General features: G+C 50.1%; 1 protein-coding gene across 1 annotated transcript; it reads right to left on the bottom strand.

Moving 5' to 3' along the window:
• Nucleotides 1-1,327: 1,327 nt before the first annotated feature.
• Nucleotides 1,328-24,230, bottom strand: LOC144689977 (uncharacterized). Its single transcript, XM_078557514.1, has 2 exons — nucleotides 23,963-24,230; nucleotides 1,328-5,429 (listed from the first exon to the last, which is right to left on the bottom strand). Exon 2 carries the CDS (start codon nucleotides 5,409-5,411, stop codon nucleotides 3,357-3,359), a length of 2,055 nt encoding a protein of 684 aa, XP_078413640.1. The 5' UTR covers nucleotides 5,412-5,429; nucleotides 23,963-24,230; the 3' UTR covers nucleotides 1,328-3,356.
• Between the last annotated feature and the right edge of the window lie 794 nt (nucleotides 24,231-25,024).

Below are 25,024 nucleotides of genomic sequence, written 5' to 3'. Positions count from 1 at the left end.
ACTTCTACTGAAACCAGATTTTTTTTTCTAGATTTAAACTGAATTAAAATTCCCAAATGACCAATGATGGCATTTGAACTTAGATTCTCTGGAGTATTAGTCCACTGACTTCCCATTACACTACTGTGCCTGTATGCACAGTCCTGAAATTTCTGGTTGCAGTGGGGGGATGGGGGTGTTGGGGGTTGTGACCCAAGTGCATGTCTCCTGGTCACACTTAATATGTCTGGTGATAAGACCACTGGAAACTGGTCACTGGTCTCATTTGCACATTACTGGTGATCTACAGGATTCATCTTTTCTTTAGAAGGCGGTGGAGGGGTGGTGAGAGAGATCAGTGGCTGTGAGACTGGCCAAGAGCATCAGTCTATGAGGGGAGGGAGTGAGGCAGTCGGGAGGTGGTGGGCAGCAACCTGCAGTGTTAAGGTGGAGCCAGAATGAGGCACTCCTGCTTTCCCAGGCTCCACCTCCAGGTAACTTCTCATCTTTGTGTTGACAGGTTTTTGGGCCCTTTTAAGGACATCTTCTTAACCAATAAGGCATGTGCCACACTTCCATCTTGGGCTCAGCTCACACACAGTGCATGTTGTGTCGCACCCTTCAGTACACATTACTCACCTGAAAAAACGGACACTGTGCATCAAATCCTGGGCCATAAAATTAAGCCACCTGCACAGAGATTGAATGTTTGAGGTGTGAAGTGAGCCTCAGTGTGTCAACCACAACTTGGAGTCAGGTTGGAGCAAGATGGAGTCAGACAAATGGCATCTAAAGTGAAGCATGTATGAAACCAGTTGCCATGGCTGGAGGTAACTGGACTGGATGCTTGTGATAATCTCCTCATGTGGACAAGTTTAGGAGCTGCTTGAGCTGGTGGCCTTGTTTGTTTTTTCTGTTGTGTTGGATGGATGAATGAGTGTAACACTGATATTGGGGTTGAATCATACTCCAGAAGAAACTAAAATTGCAAGTCCTTTCTTTTCAAGGCTTTTGGCAAACATGCTGAAAATTCTGTAATGGAACAAAGTCACTTGGGAGAAGTTCTGAACGTTCCCTCTCATTCCCACCTCAGAGAAGTGACATGTCAGGCTGTGCAAGGATTGGGGATGGGCTTTGTAGCCAGTGATCCCAATTCATGGTCTCAGTCATACCATCAGGAGATAAGGCTAGAGAAGGTGTTCTTCCCCCATGGGAAACAAGGAAAGCCAAGGAGAAGGTAAAGGCCGCTTTCCCACTCTGGACCTCCAGCTCCGAGCTTAGCCAGAGAATGGTTTACAATAACCAAGGAAAAATCGAAAATACAAAAATAAGTTGTCACTTTTTTCCAATTATTATTTATTAAAACTTTTTTATACTTCTGTCAGAATACAGTAAATACAGCCTACTGAAACCATTTGCTTATTGAAATCAAGACACCTTTGTGTAACCTATTGCTGTTTTCTCTATTTCCAGTTTCCATCCATTCACAGTGAATATTGGTTTGACAAGCTTGATATTGAGGTCTCAGTTTTCCCAGGAGTGAAACATTGGCTGTGCTCATTCCCACTTTACCCCCTCTCTCCCCTCCCATCCTCTCCCAATCCATCAAACCATCCCTCCCAATATTCCCACCTCACTGCACCTCATGTTGCACATTCCCTTATCTACTCCCAGAGACAGTAACTTTATGGAATTATCTACACCTTTCCACCTGAGACATTAAACCAAGGCCCTGACTGCCCTCTCAGGTGGACATAAACGGTTCCATGATAGTGTGGGAAGAACAGCAGGGCCCAGAAAATGTAGTTTTAATATCTTCAATTTAAATTGATGACAGCAACCAGGCAATCGATCATCTCCAGGGTGGATCGCCCTCGTCAGCAGCTTAGTAATGCCCAGTTCAGATGCCATGTCAGGTCTCAGCTGGTAAAGTCCCATTGGGTCCCATTGCTGGAGGATTGGGTGAAATTGCTGGGTCAATTTCAAACGTCTGTACACATCCCCCATCAATGTTGTATATTAGCATGTGGGTCATTGGCAGAAAACTCAGCCATCTCCCCATCCCCTACCGATTGAGATTTCCACTGGTTGTTATGTGAGGTGGGCCTGGCAATCATCCAACATTCCAGAACACCACCACCACCATCCCCACCCTCGCCCAGGGCAAGCCTCCTGACTTCCACACTCACAGCCCACCCAAAGCTTGGACGATTCTGGACTGGAGTGAAAATAACCCATGTTCATCAATGGTGTGTCACTCGTGAATTTAAAGGAGCTTCCACCTTAGCAGGAGCAACATGATTTCAAAATATCCAGTAAAATTACTCCTACCGGGGACAGTATACTCAAACACTTACCTTGGACGATGTGGGTGTGTTCATCTGGAATTTGCTATTGTGATTTTAGCAATCCTGAAAAAGTCTTAGAATTAAAACCAGATGTGTTTTTAAATTTTTTTTTAACTCCCTCCACATCTGGAAACCATCACTGCTCATACCCCCACACAAAGCTGCAGTGCCACCAGACCTGTATAAGGCATGTGGAAAGCCATAATGCTCACTCTGTGTTTACTACCTGGTTCCTAGGACAAGTTCATGTTTCATTTCCGTTTATTTTTGGGGTGTGGGTGCCGCTGGCAAGGCCAGCATTCATTTCCCAGCACTAGTTAATTGGTTGCGAAGACGGTGGTGAGCCGCCTTCATGAACCATTCGTATGGTGAAGGTGCTTCCTCAGTTCATGTTAGATTGTCTGTGGCCTGCCTCTCAGTTGATTCCATGCACTATTTGGAAGAAGAGCAGGGGAGTTCTCCCCAATCTCCTGGCCAATATTTATCCCTCAACCAACATCACCAAAAAAGATTAATAAACTTTCTGTGCACAAATTATCTGCTGCTTTTCCTTACCAAACTGCAGTGACTGCACTTCTAAAGTACTTAATAGGCTGTAAAGAACTTTGAGATGGATGTTCTGAGGTCATGATAAGCGCTGTATAAATACAAGTTTGTCTTCCTTTTTCGGGAGTTTTATGATTTTGACTCAGTGACGATGAATGAACTGCAATATATGCCCAAGTCGGATGGTGTGTGGCTTAGAGAGGGAACATGGAGCTGATTTATTCTCTATAGCAATTGGCACTCATGCCAGCCTGGTGCAAGATTGGCAGAATCCATGAACAGACTGCACAAGAGCAAAAATAAAAACAAAAAACTGCGGATGCTGGAAATCCAAAACAAAAACAGAATTACCTGGAAAAACTCAGCAGGTCTGGCAGCATCGGCGGAGAAGAATAAAGTTGACGTGATTCACCTCCTCAGTTAGAGGAGCATCTGAATGTCCATTTCAGGCTCCTCCTTCCGGCTGCTCCTGAGTATCTTGCTCTATTGTCCTTCTGTAAGAGGCAGGATGTCCTTTAATGTGGAGTTGATGTCATCAATCCTCTGTTGTATTTGCATCTCAAACTCCTGTTTGTTTTTCATGACCATTTGGTTGACTGCCTCCTTTGTGGCTGTGTAATCTTCCTGAAGTTTGCTGCGCTTTACATTAAACATAGGGTCAGAGGGACTCAGATTGATGTATGTCTCCAAACAGGAGACTTGGTCCCTTAGGTGCTTTTGAGATACCTCAACATAAGTCCCTGAGATCATGTGGCACAGGTTAGCAATGTTACAAGCCTGAAAGGCTTCTGTATAAATCAGGTCCTTGACAAAAGAGTCCTCAGAATATCCTGGGAATGCCTCACAAGCCTCACTATCACTTGTAAACTGCGTTAGGGTGTCAGAGAGAGAGACCTTAATCAGATTGGACATCATTTGGAAGAAGTTGCTCATCTTGGCCCACAGCCCCTTGACTTGGCTCAATGCATCCAGGCCCGTTGCGAGCAGCTTGAGAGTTGTGTCATAGTCTATCTCCTTCACCTGACACTCCATCATAGTGAGCAAGATCTCATCAAGGTCCTTAGCCACCTTATCCTTTGTCTCAGACATTCTCTGATACTCCTCTCTGCTGGAATCTAATTGGCTTTTGGCTTGTTCTACCTTAAAGCAGGCTTGATCCAGAACCATTTTTGACAGACCTTCCTGCACCTTGTCCAGGTTGGCAGTATTGGTTAGATTTGGCAGTTGCGGAGTCAAGGCTGGAACGTTGGTGGATCTTTTGATGTCTGAAAAGTACTTTAGAACATTAGCATTCTGCTCCTTGACGGCTTTGCCAAGACTTTCCAACTGAGCCTCATCGGGCTTCTCACACTTAGTGACCTCCTCCAGCTGCTCGCATGTTGTAATCCCTGCCTCGCACAAATTCAGGGCTGTTTTCTTGGTGCTGCAGTCTTCTTCTTGCTTGATCTCGCTCAGGCTGTTCTGAAACATCAGCTTGTAGTCAGCCAAGCTGCTGTTCTGTGAGTTGGCGCCGTGTAACCTGCTGGTGTCGATGGCCCCACTCTCAGAGACAAGGTCCTGAAGCAATGCGCTGGCCACTACCATCTCCATCCCTTTCAAATAGATGCTGGCTGAGTCCCCTGACCTCTGGTCTGCGTCTTCATCCGGTGATGGTTTATTTTTCTGCACCTTCTTCTTTACATGATGTGCTGCTGCCTCAGTGATTTCAATGGCCAGACTCAGTGGCTCCGTCATGCCCATCGTCACCAGCTCCGTGACAAGACTGCTCGACAAGTCAAGTAAAGACTGTGTGACGTAAACTCCAACCAGGTTCTTCCCAGTGGGGATCATCTTCACCGCCTTTTGGTATACAGCACGGGCCTCCTCCAGCTTGACAGACACCGCACTGCACTGAGTCTCCACCCTCTTCTTTTCCTTCTCTGCTGCCTCCTTCTGGAACTGAGCCTTCGCTAGCGTCTGCTTGACCTTGTCCAGGGCTGCGTGGTGCTCAGTTCGGGAGCTGGCACAGAATTCCAGCAGTTCCTGGACCAAGTCGATGAGCGAGGTGAATTCCTCCTCAACCGAAGTCGCCAGGCCTTGGCACTGCTCCGCCACCCTTTTGATGCTGTTCAGGCGACTGGGCAGCATGGCTTTGATCACCTTCGTGTCCTGGCTCAGCACCTGCACCGCACTGGCCAGATGCTTTGGGGCTGTCAAGGAGTAGAGGCGGATCTGGTCCATGTTCTTGTGAGCTTTGTTGAAGGCTTTCCAGCCCTGGTCACTCACCTGCAGCAAGCAGGCGTGGAATGATTCCGGGTGTCGCAAGAAGCGAAACGTTTTCTCAGCCACATTGAGTTTCACCTGGAATGCCTCCGCCGCAGAAATGAATATCAGCTCACCTAAAATCGCTATGGAGATGGGCCCGGCTGTCAGAAACTCCTCCCAGTTGGCATGGGACTTCATGATCAGTTCCAGGTGAGTCTTGATCTCCTCCGTCGCACTCAGCATCTTGACGCTGGTGTTGACCTTTGCCACGACCTGTGTCTCTCCCGCTGACATGGCGATTGAGTTAATATCCTGTCAACAAAATCAGGGACATTCGACTTAATCAAAGACAGATGACAGCCGTGACTCAAGTGGGAGCGCTCTTACCGCTGAGGTAAACGTTTGCAGGTTCAGGTTCGACTTCACAGATTTCAGCACATGATCCAGGCTGACACACCCCAGGCAGCAAGGAGCAAGTGCTGCACTGTCTGAGGTGCCATCCTTTGGACGAGACATTCAGCTGAGGTTTCATCTGTCACTATGGTGGGGAGAAAATGATCCCACAGCACTATTGGAAGGACAGCAGGGGAGTTATCCCTGGTGTCCCAGCCAATATGTATCACTCAAGCAACAGCAATTTAAAAACTGCTGATAATTTCATTGTCGTATTCCTATTTGTGGGATCTTGCTGTGCTCAACTTGGCCATTGCATTTCCTGCATTGAAACACTGCCTACAATTTAAAAATACTTCATGATAAAGTGATGAAGAGTGAGATGTTGGAAGAGGTTTTGAAGGTGGTTTTGAGAGGGAGCAGGAAGGGGGTGGAGGCAGGGTGGGGGTGAAGGGGGTGGGTGTGCAGTGGAGGCTGCGCTATAGAAAGAAAATGGCAGACTTTAGGGGAGAGATGGCTGAATGCTGTACTACCTAGGGGAGGGAGGGGAAAGGACAGGAAGGAAGGTGCGCAGGAAGCCAGTTAGAAGAGCAGATTTCCATAAAGCACTTTGGGATGCCTTGAGGTCATAAGTCTAAATTTGTTTACAGGAATGATTATTGTTGGGCCAGCTGGAGTTCTACCATTGCAAAATGATTCGACTGAGTGAGACATATTGGGTAGACCATCAGGGAGAACTCTCTGTCCTTCAAATTACGCCATAATCTTTTACATCCACCTGAGAGGGAAGACAGGTTTAACATCTCAAACTGAAATAGGGCGCTTCCGAAAGTCCTCAGTAATGAACTGGGAGTGTCAGTCTAGACGTTTGTGCTCAAATCTCTGGAGTAGAACTTAAACCCATAATGTCCTGACTCAAAGGTAAGAATGTCTCCACTGTAAAATCAGATTAAAGAAAGGAATTCACACCCACTGTTCTGGTGTACCGCACAACCTCCCCTCACCTCCAATAAGTAACACAGCCTCCAGCCATCTCTCACCTACATATCTCACATACTCCTATCCCCAATCTTCTTCCTACTTCCTCTCTCCCCAGCTACATCTACCTCTTCAGCTGCATCTTTAGTCATCTCGCCTGCCTTTTCTCTCCAACTACTGCCATGTGTTTTTCCCCATCCTTCTCCCTCATTAAATGCTCTAAGACCTCTCGCTGGGGTACAATCAGAACAAAGGAGCCAGGGGGGCATGGCCCGTGCCTGTCAGGAGGGCACAGTTAAAGCTAATCTGTAGAAATACTGTTTCAGTGAGAATGGACAATCTAGGGAATAAACTCCCAGGGGAGACAATGTGACCAACTATAATTGGTTCATTCAAGTACCGATTAGAGAGATTCAGTAGATAATGTCATGAGTAGGCACAGAAATAATCAAAAAGGCTAAAGGAATGCTGACTTTTATATCTAGAGGACTAAAATGCAGTGGCATAGATGTCATGCTTCAGCTCTTCAAAGGCTCTGGTTAGATCACACCCGGAGTTACTGTGAGCAGCTGTGGGTTCCACACTTAGAAAAGGCGGGTGAGATGACTGAAGATGCAGTTGAAGAAGCAGATTGGGGGTGCGGGTGGGGGTGCAGGACACCAGAAAGACAGTGGGTGTGAATTCCTTTCTTTAATCTGATTTTACAGTGGAAACACTCTTACCTTCAAGTCAGAAGGTTGTGGGTTCGAGTTCTACTCCAGAGATTTGAGCACAAAAATCTAGGCTGACACTAATACTGAGGGAGTGCTGCATTGCCGCAATCACCATATTGACCGTGTTGGGGGTGGGGAGTGGGAGAAAGAAGGAAGAATCCAAGTAAAAATCAGCAATACTGGCACCAGTAATAGTGGAGTTCCATTTTAAGGTATACAAGGCCAATTCGGACAAATTTTACCGGTACCCTTCATTTCCAAGTTTGACTGATTTTTCCTTCTGGGGGATTTATCGGAATGATATCTGGACTCCAGGGGTTAAATTATGATGAGACATTACACAAACTAGCATTGGATTTCATGAAATTTAAAAAGTAAAGGGGTGATTTGATCAAAGTTTTCAAGAGGGGAACACATTGATTAGATGGAAAGGAAATATTTCTGCTGGTTGGGGAGATTGGGACTAGGGGCAGAGTTTAAAAATTAGATCCAGACACTTCAAGAGTGAAATTATTGACACACAAAGGGTGGTAGAAGTTCGGAATTCCCTTCCTCAAACAGCAGCTGATCAATTGTTAATTTTAAATCTGAGATTGATAGATTTTTGTATTAAGGAATAACGGACATATGGAGTTGGGTCGCAGATCAGCTAAGATCTCGTTGAATAGCGGAACAAGCTTGAGGGGATAAATGTCCTACTCTTGTTCCTATCTTCCTATCCCTTTCAGAAAAGAACATTTTGGGCCATAGTATGTGAGTATTTTGGCACATGACGTGTGGTGAGTGTAGTTTGGGACTTTGTATCTATGGTTCCTAAAGCTCCCCATCACTGGCATTTTCCTCACCTCGTGTCTGGTTCATTTGTAGACTCACTGATAGAGATTGATCACTTTGATTAATCAATAACTCTTTTCTGGTTAGATAATCTGACTGCCAGAACGGGATGGTAGAAGGTAACTAGATGGACCTTGGTCTTGTATTGTCTGACAATTCCTCCAGCCTATTAAGACAATGCAAGATGGATAGTGAAGCTCTCCGCTTCTTCCTTGAACAGAGGCCCGAACAATCCCCATCCACCACTACTCTCCTCTGTCTGGCTGAACTTGTTCTCACACTGAACAATTTCTCCTTTAACTCCTCTCACTTCCTCCAAATAAAAGGTGTGGCTATGGGTACCCGCATGGGCCCCAGCTATGCCTGTCTCTTTATGGGGTATGTGGAACATTCCTTGTTCCAGTCCTACTCCGGCCCCCTCCCACAACTCTTTCTCCGGTACATCGATGATTACTTTGGTGCTGCTTCATGCTCTCGTCTGGACCTGGAAAATTTTATTAATTTTGCTTCCAATTTCCACCCCTCCATCATTTTCACATGGTCCATCTCTGACACTTCCCTTCCCTTCCTTGACCTCTCTGTCTCAATTTCTGGTGATAGACTGTCCACCAATATCCATTACAAGCCTACCGACTCCCACAGCTACCTCGACTACAGCTCCTCACACCCCGCTTCCTGTAAGGACTCCATCCCATTCTCTCAGTTCCTTTGCCTCCGTCGCATCTGTTCTGATGATGCCACTTTCAAAAACAGTTCCTCTGACATGTCCTCCTTCTTCCTTAACTGAGGTTTTCCACCCACGGTCGTTGACAGGGTCCTCAACTGTGTCCGGCCCATCTCCCGCGCATCCGCCCTCACGCCTTCTCCTCCCTCCCAGAAACATGATAGGGTCCCCCTTGTGCTCACTTATCACCCCACCAGCCTCCGCATTCAAAGGATCATCCTCCGCCATTTCCGCCAACTCCAGCATGATGCCACCACCAAACACATCTTCCCTTCACCCCCTGCGGCGACATTCCGTAGGGATCGTTCCCTCCGGGACACCCTGGTCCACTCCTCCATCACCCCCTACACCTCAACCCCCTCCCATGGCACCTTCCCATGGAACCGCAGACGGCGCAACACCTGCCCCTTTACTTCCCCTCTCCTCACCGTCCAAGGGCCCAAACACTCCTTTCAAGTGAAGCAGCATTTCACTTGCATTTCCCTCAATTTAGTCTACTGCATTCACTGCTCCCAATGCGGTTTCCTCTACATTGGAGAGACCAAACGCAGACTGGGTGACCGCTTTGCAGAACACCTTCGGTCTGTCCGCAAGCATGACCCAAACCTCCCTGTCGCTTGCCATTTCAACACTCCACCCTGCTCTCATGCCCACATGTCCGTCCTTGGCTTGCTGCAATGTTCCAGTGAAGCTCAACGCAAACTGGAGGAACAGCACCTCATCTTCCGACTAGGCACTTTACAGCCTTCTAGACTGAATATTGAGTTCAACAATTTTAGATCATGAACTCTCTCCCCAACCCCACCCCCTTTCCGATCCCCCCTTTTTTCCAATAATTTATACAGATTTTTCTTTTCCCACCTACTTCCATTATTTTTAAATGTATTTCCATCCACTGTTTTATCTCTAACTTTTAGCCTATTTCGATCCCTTCACCCCACCCCACCCCCACTAGGGCTATCTGTACCTTGCTTGTCCTGCTTTCTACCCTTAATTAGCACATTCCTTAGATAATATCACCACCTTCAACACCTCTTTGTCCTTTTGTCTGTGATATCTTTTGGTTATCTCCACCTATCACTGGCCCTCTGTCCAGCTCCACTTGTCCCCCCCCCTTAAGCTAGTTTATATTTCACCTCTTTTGTATTTTTACTTAGTTCTGTTGAAGGGTCATTCGGACTCGAAACGTTAACTGTGTCCCTCTCCGCAGATGCTGCCAGACCTGCTGAGTTTTTCCAGGTATTTTTGTTTTTGGTTTGGATTTCCGGCATCCGCAGTTTTTTTGCTTTTATTTGGATAGTGAAACTCCCTCCCTAACAGCACTGTGGGTGTACCTACACCACATGGACTGCAGCGGTTCAAGAAGGCAGCTCAGCACCACCTTCTCAAGGGCAACTAGGGATGGGCAATAAATGCTGGCCCCCCCATCAAAGAATATTAAAACCTTTCTTGAGATAATTAACCCATAATTTATTAAAATCACTGTATAAACGCAAGCCTTTCTTTTAGGTTCACTTAAACGAATTGCAGCCTAAGACGCATCTCTGCCATGCTGTAATGTTAAAACATCAAACCCACCTTCTAACCCACAGTACTAATGTTCCCTTTTAACAGGCAGCCACAGAGCTCAAAGCCTCTGCAAACACTTTACTGAACGAAGTTAGTCACTGGAGTAAATACACCACTTCATTAAAGCTGGATGCCCGGACTGACTACCTCACCCACTCAGACACAACGTCACTGATTGCCCGCAGGCAGACTGAGAGATGGTTTTGGGTTGAATTGTGTTTGTTGTTTTTTTGTTGCTGCTTATCTCCTGACAATACCCCTGTTTCTATTATGACTACCAAACAAAAGCAGTAGTTCTGCCAAGGAGCCTGAGCTCCAGTTACATCACAACCAGAGAACCTGGCTGCTCTGGGGCTGACACTCCCTGTAATGTCTGTTTGCTACAGATTGGCTTTCTCCATGTTCTGCCCCTCCCTTTGGTGGAGGGCAAACACTCTCCTGCATTTGCAAAGCTGCCCCCAAGGGATCAGAGTGACTCAGGTTGTTAAATCTCTTTACCAAGAGTCTTTATCACATGTGCTGTCACCTTGAACCTCACACTTCCTGGCACACCCTCTTGCTGCATTCCCTTCCCAACAGCTAATAACTGACTGTTGCCAAGTGAGATTCGTCTTTGTTCTCGGTCAAACTGCCTTTCTTTCTCCAATAGCCAGGATTAATTGTTCAAAGATATGAAGCAGGCACAATCTACTATCATTATTGAAAATATCCTGGAGATTAATTTTCAATTCAAGGAAATTTCTGGATAATCCTGGAGAATTGGCAAGCGACATATCCAAAATTTAATGGCGGATGTGGGCGATTTATTTAAGTGACGGCCTCTTTAAAATTTGTGCAGGACCGTACATGCACAGCAACTTCAGGGTTGAGTTGTGTGCAGCGTCTTTCAGGTTTTTGCACTGCTCTGTGGCTTCGAGGGAACATTGCTGACAAGTTTAACTGGGAGATTTGAGACCTCGTCACTATGCACTCTGTCCCTGCAGGTGCTCCGAGAATCTCTGTCCAAACTCACCTCCCTCCGCCACCCTCCCTACCCACCCCTGCTCCCTCCCCGCAAACCCCTGCCCAGCCCTGTTCCCTCCACCCACCCACCAAGCCCTGCTCCTTCCCCCACCCCCCACCCCTGTTTGATGCTGCCATGGGGATTGGAGGATAATGAGTGTTAGCCTTTGACATTATGCCCATGATACATCAGGTCATCCAATCCCTGGAGCTACCTTTAGGTAAGAAACTTTCTCAAAAACATATCAGATCAATGCCTTGAGTTATTGCGCCTCTACAACTAGTCCCAGGCTTCAGTCATTTCAAATCATTAATTCTTACAGCACATCAGGGAGGGATTCAATTACCCATCCCTGCTGGAAATTCACCAGTGCAGTCACACTGGGAAGAGGCTTGCTGTGTGCGTGGGAAGTGATTTACTCAGTCATCCCACCTGCTGACACCCCAGCAAGTTCACATCGACGAGAAGATGCTTAACCAATTGGATTGTGAGAATGCCTCTAAAAACTCCATGGTCCTGGTCAAGAACCAGTTTGTTCAGACTGAGGCACAATTCAGGTCCTCTCGCTGTGGGAAAGTATTTATGTGATCACAGAACCTCATTGAACACAAGTGCACTCAGACTGGAGAGTGGGCATTCTGTCTGGAAAGGGATTCACCTCGCTACACACCGACTGGTTCAATCCAGCCCATCTGCCTGACAGCTCTTTCGAAGAACCATCTAATTAGTCTCAATTCCCCTATTCTTTCCCCATGGCCCTGGGAATTTTCCATTTTCAAATATATCTCTGATTTCCTTATGAAAGTTTCTATTGAATTTGCTTCCACTGCTCTTTCAGACAATGACTCACTGTGTAAAATAAGTTCTCATCTCCCCTCTGTTTCCTTCTCAGTATAACATATGTGTCTTTCTCTGCTGTAGCTTTATTTGAACTCTGCCTCTTTGTTGAAATGGTGCCATTTAGAAAAAGCGCCTGTTATTTTTCTGAAGTTCATCGGAATGTTGGAATCGTTGGCTCGCATTTACTGCCCATCCTTAGATTCCTCCAGAAATGTACTCAGGCCTTGTCACAGGAGAGTTTCTCTACTCTTCCTAATCCCGCCACACTCTCCTTCTGTAACCCCCATCCCCAACAGGCTGTCCCTCACACAACCCACATCCTTCCTGCACTCTCCCCGTATCCCCAACCAACTGGACAACACTATCCCTACCGCACTGTCCCTCTACATCCTATTCCCCACTACACCCTTCGCATCCAGCATCCAACTCTGAACATCAGGTAGTTCTGAACCGTTAACCCTTTGCTGAACATTTCTAACAGTTATTGGCTTGAATTTAATCACACAACCCAGTTGTTTCCTGAACAAGGATTTTTTTGTACGCTGAAGGCTTTCTATTTATTTCCAGCACTATGCTGTGAAAAATGTTTGCTGGGCACACACACACAAACACACTGACAGCCAGACCCACACACACACACCCACACACACACACAAACACACTGACAGCCAGGACCACACACACACACACCCACACACACACACACACTGACAGCCGGGCCCACACACACACACACACACACTGACAGCCAGGCCCACACACACACACACACACACACTGACAGCCAGGCCCACACACACACACACACACACACACTGACAGCCAGGCCCACACACACACACACAGACAGCCACGCCCACACACACACACACACACACACACACATACACACACTGACAGCCATGCCCACACACACACACACACACACCCCCACACACTGACAGCCACGCCCACACACAGACACACACACACACTGACAGCAACGCCCACACACACACACACATACACACACACACTAACAGCCAGGACAACACACAAACACACTGACAGCCAGGCTCACACAAACACACAAACAGCCAGGCCCACACACACACACAAACTCACTAACAGCCAGGCCCACACACACACACAAACACACTAACAGCCAGGCCCACACACACACACACACACACTAACAGCCAGGCCACACACACACACACAAACACACTAACAGCCAGGCCCACACACACACACACACACACACAAACACACTGACAGCCAGGCCCACACGCACACACACACACTCACACACTAACAGCCAGGCCCACACACACACACACACTGACAGCCACGCCCACACACACACACACAAACACACTGACAGCCAGGCCCAACACACACACACACACACAAACACACTGACAGCCAGCCCAACACACACACACACACACACAAACACACTAACAGCCAGGCCCACCCACCCACACACACACACACACAAACACACTGACAGCCAGGCCCACACAAACACACTAACAGCCAGGCCCACCCACACACACACACACAAACACACTGACAGCCAGGCCCACACACACACACACAAACACACTAACAGCCAGGCCCACACACACACACACACACAAACACACTGACAGCCAGGCCCACACAAACACACTAACAGCCAGGCCCACACACACACACACACAAACACACTGACAGCCAGGCCCACACAAACACACTAACAGCCAGGCCCACACACACACACACAAACACACTGACAGCCAGGCCCACACAAACACACTAACAGCCAGGCCCACACACACACACACACACAAACACACTGACAGCCAGGCCCACACAAACACACTAACAGCCAGGCCCACACACACACACACACACACAAACACACTGACAGCCAGGCCCACACAAACACACTAACAGCCAGGCCCACACACACACACACAAACACACTGACAGCCAGGCCCACACAAACACACTAACAGCCAGGCCCACACACACACACACAAACACACTGACAGCCAGGCCCACACACACACACACACACCCACACTCACATACACACACAGACAGCCACGCCCACACACACACACACACACAAACACACTGACAGCCAGGCCCACACACCCACACACACACACACAAACACACTGACAGCCAGGCCCACACACCCACACACACACACAAACACACTGACAGCCAGGCCCCCACACACACACACACACACACACACTGACAGCCAGGCCCACACACCCACACACACACACCCACACACGTGCGCTGACAGCAAGGCCCACACACCCACACACACACACACACAGACAGCCACGCCCACACACACACACACCCACACTCACACTCACACACACATACACACACTGACAGCCATGCCCACACACACACACACACCCACACACTGACAGCCACGCCCACACAGACACACACACACACTGACAGCAACGCCCACACACACACACATACACACACACACTAACAGCCAGGCCCACACACAAACACACTGACAGCCAGGCCCACACAAACACACCCACACACACAAACACACTGACAGCCATTCCCACACACACACACACCCACACAGACAGCCACGCCCACACACACACACACCCACACTCACACACACATACACACACAGACAGCCACGCCCACACACACACACACACACACACTGACAGCCAGGACCACACACACACACAACCACACACACACACTAACAGTAACACACACACACACACATACACACACACACTAACAGCCAGGCCCACACACAAACACACTGACAGCCAGGCCCACACACAAACACACTGACAGCCAGGCCCACACGCACACACACACACTCACACGCTAACAGCCAGGCCCACACACACACACACACACTGACAGCCACGCCCACACACACACACACACACAAACACACTGACAGCCAGCCCAACACACACACACACACACACAAACACACTAACAGCCAGGCCCACCCACCCACACACACACACACACACACAAACACACTGACAGCCAGGCCCACACAAACACACTAACAGCCAGGCCCACCCACACACACACACACAAACACACTGACAGCCAGGCCCACACACACACACACTGACAGCCAGGCCCACACACACACACACACAAACACACTGACAGCCAGGCCCACACACACACACACACACACTGACAGCCAGGCCCACACACACACACACACAAACACACTGACAGCCAGGCCCACACACACACACAAACACACTGACAGCCAGGCCCACACACACACACACACACAAACACACTAACAGCCAGGCCCACACACACACACACACACACACAAACACACTGACAGCCAGGCCCACACAAACACACTAACAGCCAGGCCCACACACACACACACACAAACACACTAACAGCCAGGCCCACACACACACAAACACACTGACAGCCAGGCCCACACACACACACACACACCCACACTCACACACACATACACACACAGACAGCCACGCCCACACACACACACACACACACAAACACACTGACAGCCAGGCCCACACACCCACACACACACACAAACACACTGACAGGCAGGCCCACACATCCACACACACACAAACACATGGACAGCCAGGCCCACACACAAACACACTGACAGCCAGGCCCACACACCCACACACACACACACACACACTGACAGCCAGGCCCACACACCCACACACACACACCCACACACGTGCGTTGACAGCAAGGCCCACACACCCACACACAGACAGCCACGCCAACACACACACACACACACCCACACTCACACTCACACACACATACACACACTGACAGCCATGCCCACACACACACACACACCCACACACTGACAGCCACGCCCACACAGACACACACACACACTGACAGCAACACCCACACACACACACATACACACACACACTAACAGCCAGGCCCACACACAAACACACTGACAGCCAGGCCCACACAAACACACAAACACACTAACAGCCAGGCCCACACACACACACACACACTAACAGCCAGGCCCACACACACACACAAGAACACACTGACAGCCAGGCCCACACACACACACACACACACAAACACACTGATAGCCAGGCCCACACACACACAAACACACTAACAGCCAGGCCCACACAAACACACTAACAGCCAGGCCCACACACACACACACACACACAAACACCCTGACAGCCAGGCCCACACAAACACACTGACAGCCAGGCCTACACACACACACACACACGCACACACTAACAGCCAGGCCCACACAAACACACTAACAGCCAGGCCCACACACACACACACACACACACACAAACACACTGACAGCCATTCCCACACACACACACACACCCACACAGACAGCCACGCCCACACACACACACCCACACTCACACACACATACACACACAGACAGCCACGCCCACACACACACACACACACAAACACACTGACAGCTGGACCACACACACACACAACCACACACACACACTAACAGCAACACCCACACACACACACACACTAACAGCCAGGCCCACACACAAACACACTGACAGCCAGGCCCACACACAAACACACTGACAGCCAGGCCCACACACCCACACACACACAAACACACTGACAGCCAGGCCCACACACAAACACACTGACAGCCAGGCCCACACACCCACACACACACACACTGACAGCCAGGCCCACACAACCACACACACACACACACACACCCACACACACACGCTGACAGCAAGGCCCACACACCCACACACAGACAGCCACGCCCACACACACACACACACACACATACACACACTGACAGCCATGCCCACACACACACACACACCCACACACACTAACAGCCAGGCCCACACACAAACACACTGACAGCCAGGCCCACACAAACACACTAACAGCCAGGCCCACACACACACACATACACACTAACAGCCAGGCCCACACATACACACACACAGACACACACACTAACAGCCAGGCCACACACACACAAACACACTAACAGCCAGGCCCACCCACACACACACACACACACAAACACACTGACAGCCAGGCCCACACGCGCACACACACACTCACACAAACACACTGACAGCCAGGCCCACACGCACACACACACACACTCACACACTAACAGCCAGGCCCACCCACACACACACACAAACATACTAACAGCCACGCCCACACACAGACACACACAAACACACTGACAGCCAGGCCCAACACACACACACACACAAACACACTGACAGCCAGGCCCACACACACACACACACAAACACACTAACAGCCAGGCCCACACAAACACACTGACAGCCAGGCCTACACACCCACACACACACAAACACACTGACAGCCAGGCCCACACACAAACACACTGACAGCCAGGCCCACACACCCACACACACACACAAACACACTGACAGCCAGGCCCACACACCCACACACTGACAGCCAGCCCACACAACCACACACACACACACACACGCTGACAGCCAGGCCCACACACCCACACACACACACACACTAACAGCCAGGCCCACACACACACACACACACACACAAACACACTGACAGTCAGGCCCACACGCATACACACACACTCACACACTAACAGCCAGGCCCACACACACACACACACAAACACACTGACAGCCAGGCCCACACACCCACACACACACACAAACACACTGACAGCCAGGCCCACACGCACACACACACACAAACACACTGACAGCCAGGCCCACATGCACACACACACACTCACACACTAACAGCCAGGCCCACACACACACACACACAGACACACAAACACAAACACACTAACAGCCAGGCCCACACACACACACAAGAACACACTGACAGCCAGGCCCACACACACACACACAAACACACTGACAGCCAGGCCCACACACCCACACACACACACAAACACACTGACAGCCAGGCCCACACGCACACACACACACAAACACACTGACAGCCAGGCCCACATGCACACACACACACTCACACACTAACAGCCAGGCCCACACACACACACACACACAAACACACTAACAGCCAGGCCCACCCAACCACACACGCAGACACACAAACACAAACACACTAACAGCCAGGCCCACACACACACACAAGAACACACTGACAGCCAGGCCCACACACACACACACAAACACACTAACAGCCAGGCCCACACACACACACACACAAACACACTAACAGCCAGGCCCACACACACACACAAACACACTGACAGCCAGGCCCACACACACACACACACACACAAACACACTAACAGCCAGGCCCACACACACACACAAACACACTGACAGCCAGGCCCACACACACACACACAAACACACTGACAGCCAGGCCTACACAAACACACTGACAGCCAGGCCCACACACACACACAAACACACTGACAGTCAGGCCCACACACACACAAATACACTAACAGCCAGGCCCACACACACACACACACACACACAAACACACTGACAGCCAGGCCCACACACACACACACACACAAACACACTAACAGCCAGGCCCACACACACACACACAAACACACTGACAGCCAGGCCCACACACACACACACAAACACACTGACAGCCAGGCCCACACACACACACACACAAACACACTGACAGCCAGGCCCACACACACACACAAACACACTGACAGCCAGGCCCACACACACACACACACACAAACACACTGACAGCCAGGCCCACACACACACACACACACCCACACTCACACACACATACACACACAGACAGCCACGCCCACACACACACACACACACACACACAAACACACTGACAGCCAGGCCCACACACCCACACACACACACAAACACACTGACAGCCAGGCCCACACATCCACACACACACAAACACATGGACAGCCAGGCCCACACACAAGCACACTGACAGCCAGGCCCACACACCCACACACACACACACACACACACACTGACAGCCAGGCCCACACACCCACACACACACACCCACACACGTGCGTTGACAGCAAGGCCCACACACCCACACACAGACAGCCACGCCAACACACACACACACACACCCACACTCACACTCACACACACATACACACACTGACAGCCATGCCCACACACACACACACACCCACACACTGACAGCCACGCCCACACAGACACACACACACACTGACAGCAACGCCCACACACACACACATACACACACACACTAACAGCCAGGCCCACACACAAACACACTGACAGCCAGGCCCACACAAACACACAAACACACTAACAGCCAGGCCCACACACACACACAAACACACTAACAGCCAGGCCCACACACACACACAAGAACACACTGACAGCCAGGCCCACACACACACACACACACACAAACACACTGATAGCCAGGCCCACACACACACACACAAACACACTAACAGCCAGGCCCACACAAACACACTAACAGCCAGGCCCACACACACACACACACACACAAACACCCTGACAGCCAGGCCCACACAAACACACTGACAGCCAGGCCTACACACACACACACACGCACACACTAACAGCCAGGCCCACACAAACACACTAACAGCCAGGCCCACACACACACACACACAAGCACACTGACAGCCAGGCCCACACACACACACCCACACACACAAACACACTGACAGCCATTCCCACACACACACACACACACACACACCCACACAGACAGCCACGCCCACACACACACACCCACACTCACACACACATACACACACAGACAGCCACGCCCACACACACACACACACACAAACACACTGACAGCCAGGACCACACACACACACAACCACACACACACACTAACAGCAACACCCACACACACACACACACTAACAGCCAGGCCCACACACAAACGCACTGACAGCCAGGCCCACACACAAACACACTGACAGCCAGGCCCACACACAAACACACTGACAGCCAGGCCCACACACCCACACACACACAAACACACTGACAGCCAGGCCCACACACAAACACACTGACAGCCAGGCCCACACACCCACACACACACACACTGACAGCCAGGCCCACACAACCACACACACACACACACACCCCCACACACACACGCTGACAGCAAGGCCCACACACCCACACACAGACAGCCACGCCCACACACACACACACACACACATACACACACTGACAGCCATGCCCACACACACACACACACCCACACACACTAACAGCCAGGCCCACACACAAACACACTGACAGCCAGGCCCACACAAACACACTAACAGCCAGGCCCACACACACACACATACACACTAACAGCCAGGCCACACATACACACACACACACACACACACACACACTAACAGCCAGGCCACACACACACAAACACACTAACAGCCAGGCCCACCCACACACACACACACACACACACACAAACACACTGACAGCCAGGCCCACACGCGCACACACACACTCACACAAACACACTGACAGCCAGGCCCACACGCACACACACACACTCACACACTAACAGCCAGGCCCACCCACACACACACACAAACATAGTAACAGCCACGCCCACACACACACACACACAAACACACTGACAGCCAGGCCCAACACACACACACACACACACAAACACACTAACAGCCCGGCCCACCCACCCACACACACACACACACACACAAACACACTAACAGCCAGGCCCACACACACACACAAGAACACACTGACAGCCAGGCCCACACACACACACACACACAAACACACTGACAGCCAGGCCCACACACACACACAAACACACTAACAGCCAGGCCCACACACCCACACACTGACAGCCAGGCCCACACACCCACACACACACACACACTAACAGCCAGGCCCACACACACACACACACACACAAACACACTGACAGCCAGGCTCACACGCACACACACACACAAACACACTGACAGTCAGGCCCACACGCACACACACACACTCACACACTAACAGCCAGGCCCACACACACACATACACAAACACACTGACAGCCAGGCCCACACACCCACACACACACACAAACACACTGACAGCCAGGCCCACACGCACACACACACACAAGCACACTGACAGCCAGGCCCACATGCACACACACACACTCACACACTAACAGCCAGGCCCACACACACACACACACACACAAACACACTAACAGCCAGGCCCACCCACCCACACACACAGACACACAAACACAAACACACTAACAGCCAGGCCCACACACACACACAAGAACACACTGACAGCCAGGCCCACACACACACACACAAACACACTAACAGCCAGGCCCACACACACACACACACAAACACACTAACAGCCAGGCCCACACACACACACAAACACACTGACAGCCAGGCCCACACACACACACACACACACACAAACACACTAACAGCCAGGCCCACACACACACACAAACACACTGACAGCCAGGCCCACACACACACACACAAACACACTGACAGCCAGGCCTACACAAACACACTGACAGCCAGGCCCACACACACACACAAACACACTGACAGTCAGGCCCACACACACACACACAAACACACTAACAGCCAGGCCCACACACACACACACACACACAAACACACTGACAGCCAGGCCCACACACACACACACACACAAACACACTAACAGCCAGGCCCACACACACACACACAAACACACTGACAGCCAGGCCCACACACACACACACAAACACACTGACAGCCAGGCCCACACACACACACAAACACACTGACAGCCAGGCCCACACACACACACACACACACAAACACACTGACAGCCATTCCCACACACACACACACACACCCCCACACACACAGACAGCCACGTCCACACACACACACACACACCCACACTCACACACACATACACACACAGACAGCCACACCCACACACACACACCCACACACACACACTGAAAGCCAGGCCCACCCACACACACACACACACACACAAACACACTAACAGGCAGGCCCACACACACACACACAAACACGCTGACAGCCACACCCACACACACACACACAAACACACTGACAGCCACGCCCACACACACACACACGCACTCACACACTAACAGCCACGCCCACACACACACACACACAGACAGCCACGCCCACACACACACACACACACTCACACACTAACAGCCACGCCCACACACACACAAAAACACACTGACAGCCACGCCCACACACACACACACACACTCACACACTAACAGCCACGCCCACACACACACACACACACACACAGACAGCCACGCCCACACACACACACACACACACACACAGACAGCCACGCCCACACACACACTGACATCCACGCCCACACACGCACACACACAGAAACACACTGACAGCCACGTCCACACACACACACACACAAACACACACTGACAGCCAACCCACATACATACACACACACAGAAACACACTGACAGCCAACCCACATACATACACACACACAAAAACACACTGACAGCCAACCCACATACATACACACAAAAACACACTGACAGCCAACCCACATACATACAGACACACAAAAACACACTGACAGCCAACCCACATACATACACACACACAAAAACACACCTACAGCCACACCCACACACACAAACACACTGACAGCCACACCCACACACACACTGACAGCCATACCCACACTGACAGCCACACACACACACACAACCACACTGACAGCCACGCCCACACACATACACACACACAAAAACACACTGACAGCCATGCCCACACACACACACACACAGACAGCCACGCCCACACACACACACACACAGACAGCCACGCCCACACACGCACACACACAAAAACACACTGACAGCCACGTCCACACACACACACACAAACACACACTCACAGCCACACCCACACACACAAAAACACACTGACAGCCAACCCACATACATACACACACACAAAAACACACTGACAGCCAACCCACATACATACACACACACAAAAACACACTGACAGCCAACCCACATACATACACACACACAAAAACACACTGACAGCCAACCCACATACATACACACACACAAAAACACACTGACAGCCACACCCACACACACAAACACACTGACAGCCACACCCACACACACACTGACAGCCACACCCACACTGACAGCCACACACACACACACAAACACAATGACAGCCACACCCACACACACAAACACACTGACAGCCACACCTACACACACACTGACAGTCACACCCACACACACAAATACACTGACAGCTACGCCCCCACACACCCACACACACACTGACAGCCACATCCACACACACCCACAAACACACTGACAGCCAGGCCCACACACACACACCAGCACCCCCACACACACACCAACACCCCCATACACACACCGACACCCCCACACGCACACACAGACAACCAACATGCTCTATTTGCCTTGAAGTTAGTTGCTATGTGTTGGTTACTGCTGTATCCATTATCATCATTAAATGCGGCCTGTTGACAGGGTTATGACTGAACCCAGAAGCCCGGCCGCTTGCTCTCTCTCTCTCTCCTTTGACTCATGCTGGAGCTTGGCCTGCTTCTATACCTGTGGTGGGGCTGCAAACGATAATTAAACAGTCAGGAGAGAGGTGAGGCATTCAGTAATAATGTACCTGGGGAGCTGAGGATGGTCGGAAGGCTGTGCTTGCTGATCGAATCCAGGAGGCCTGTTACACTATAGTTTAAACACACTCACTAGCTGAACCACTCCCTTTCTGTTTTGCCAGCTGCTATCTTCAGCGTCTCCCCCAGGGCTCCTCGCTTTTCACTGGTGCTGCCGGTGTGAGAGGCGATTGGCTGATTCCCTATCACTTGCCCAGCCTCCCAGCTGCTGATCTGGTCCGTGCGTCTGCTATTTTTTCCAGAAATTTGGCTGTGCAGTTTTTAAGCACTCTCCGTCAGTCTCCGTTTATACTGCCTGTGGTCAAAACCTTGAAACACACAAACAGGAAGTTCTGTGATTTTGGCGAGACTGACTGATTAGGAAGAAAATGCTGTTTATTAAATGCTCCAAGTCAACTATAGGTCAAATTTGCATTCCAGAATCACAATAGCATTGTAAAATTTTCCAATCAAAAACAGAGCAGCTATCAAAAGAAAAGGCTGAAAAAGGTAGAGATTACTGCCCACTCTCTGAAATTAATGTTATGCTTTAACGTTTTTGTGTCTAAATTGGTATCTTTATCAGAAACACTTAAAGTAGTTTTGTTTTTTTTAATTAATGGGGCTTTCAATGGTTAAATTATGAAGGCAAACTGGGCTTATATTAATTCCTGCGAGTATAGAAGGTTATTGGGTGATTCAGATGATTAAAGGATTTGTTAGGGTGGACAGAGAGAAACTATTTCCTCTGGTGGGGGGAGTCAACAAGGGGGAATAACCGTAAAATTAGATCCGGTCTATTCAGGGGTGATGTCAGGAAGCACTACTTCACACCAATGGAAATCTAGAACACCCTTTCCCAAAAAGCCATGGATGCTGACGGTTTCAAGACAGACCTGCTTTCTAGACTGAGATCGATAGATTTTTGTTGTTTAAGAATATCGAGACAGATTTGGAACAAAGGCAGGTAAATGGAGTTGAGGCATAGATCAGCCATTCTTGTTGAATGGTGGAGCAGACTCGAGGGGCTGAATGGTTTATTCCTGTTCTTACTTCCTAAAACAACCTGACAA

The sequence above is a fragment of the Cetorhinus maximus genome, chromosome 14 (assembly GCF_964194155.1).
Source record: "Cetorhinus maximus chromosome 14, sCetMax3.hap1.1, whole genome shotgun sequence".
In the NCBI taxonomy this organism is placed as follows: domain Eukaryota; kingdom Metazoa; phylum Chordata; class Chondrichthyes; order Lamniformes; family Cetorhinidae; genus Cetorhinus; species Cetorhinus maximus.
The sequence above is the reverse complement of the archived record's forward strand: the minus strand, read 5'-3'. Positions and strand labels throughout refer to the sequence as shown.

What these genes read in the sequence shown, in the direction of transcription:
- LOC144689977 (XM_078557514.1), bottom strand. Translation starts at nt 5,411, where the DNA reads ATGTCAGCGGGAGAGACACAGGTCGTGGCAAAGGTCAACACCAGCGTC.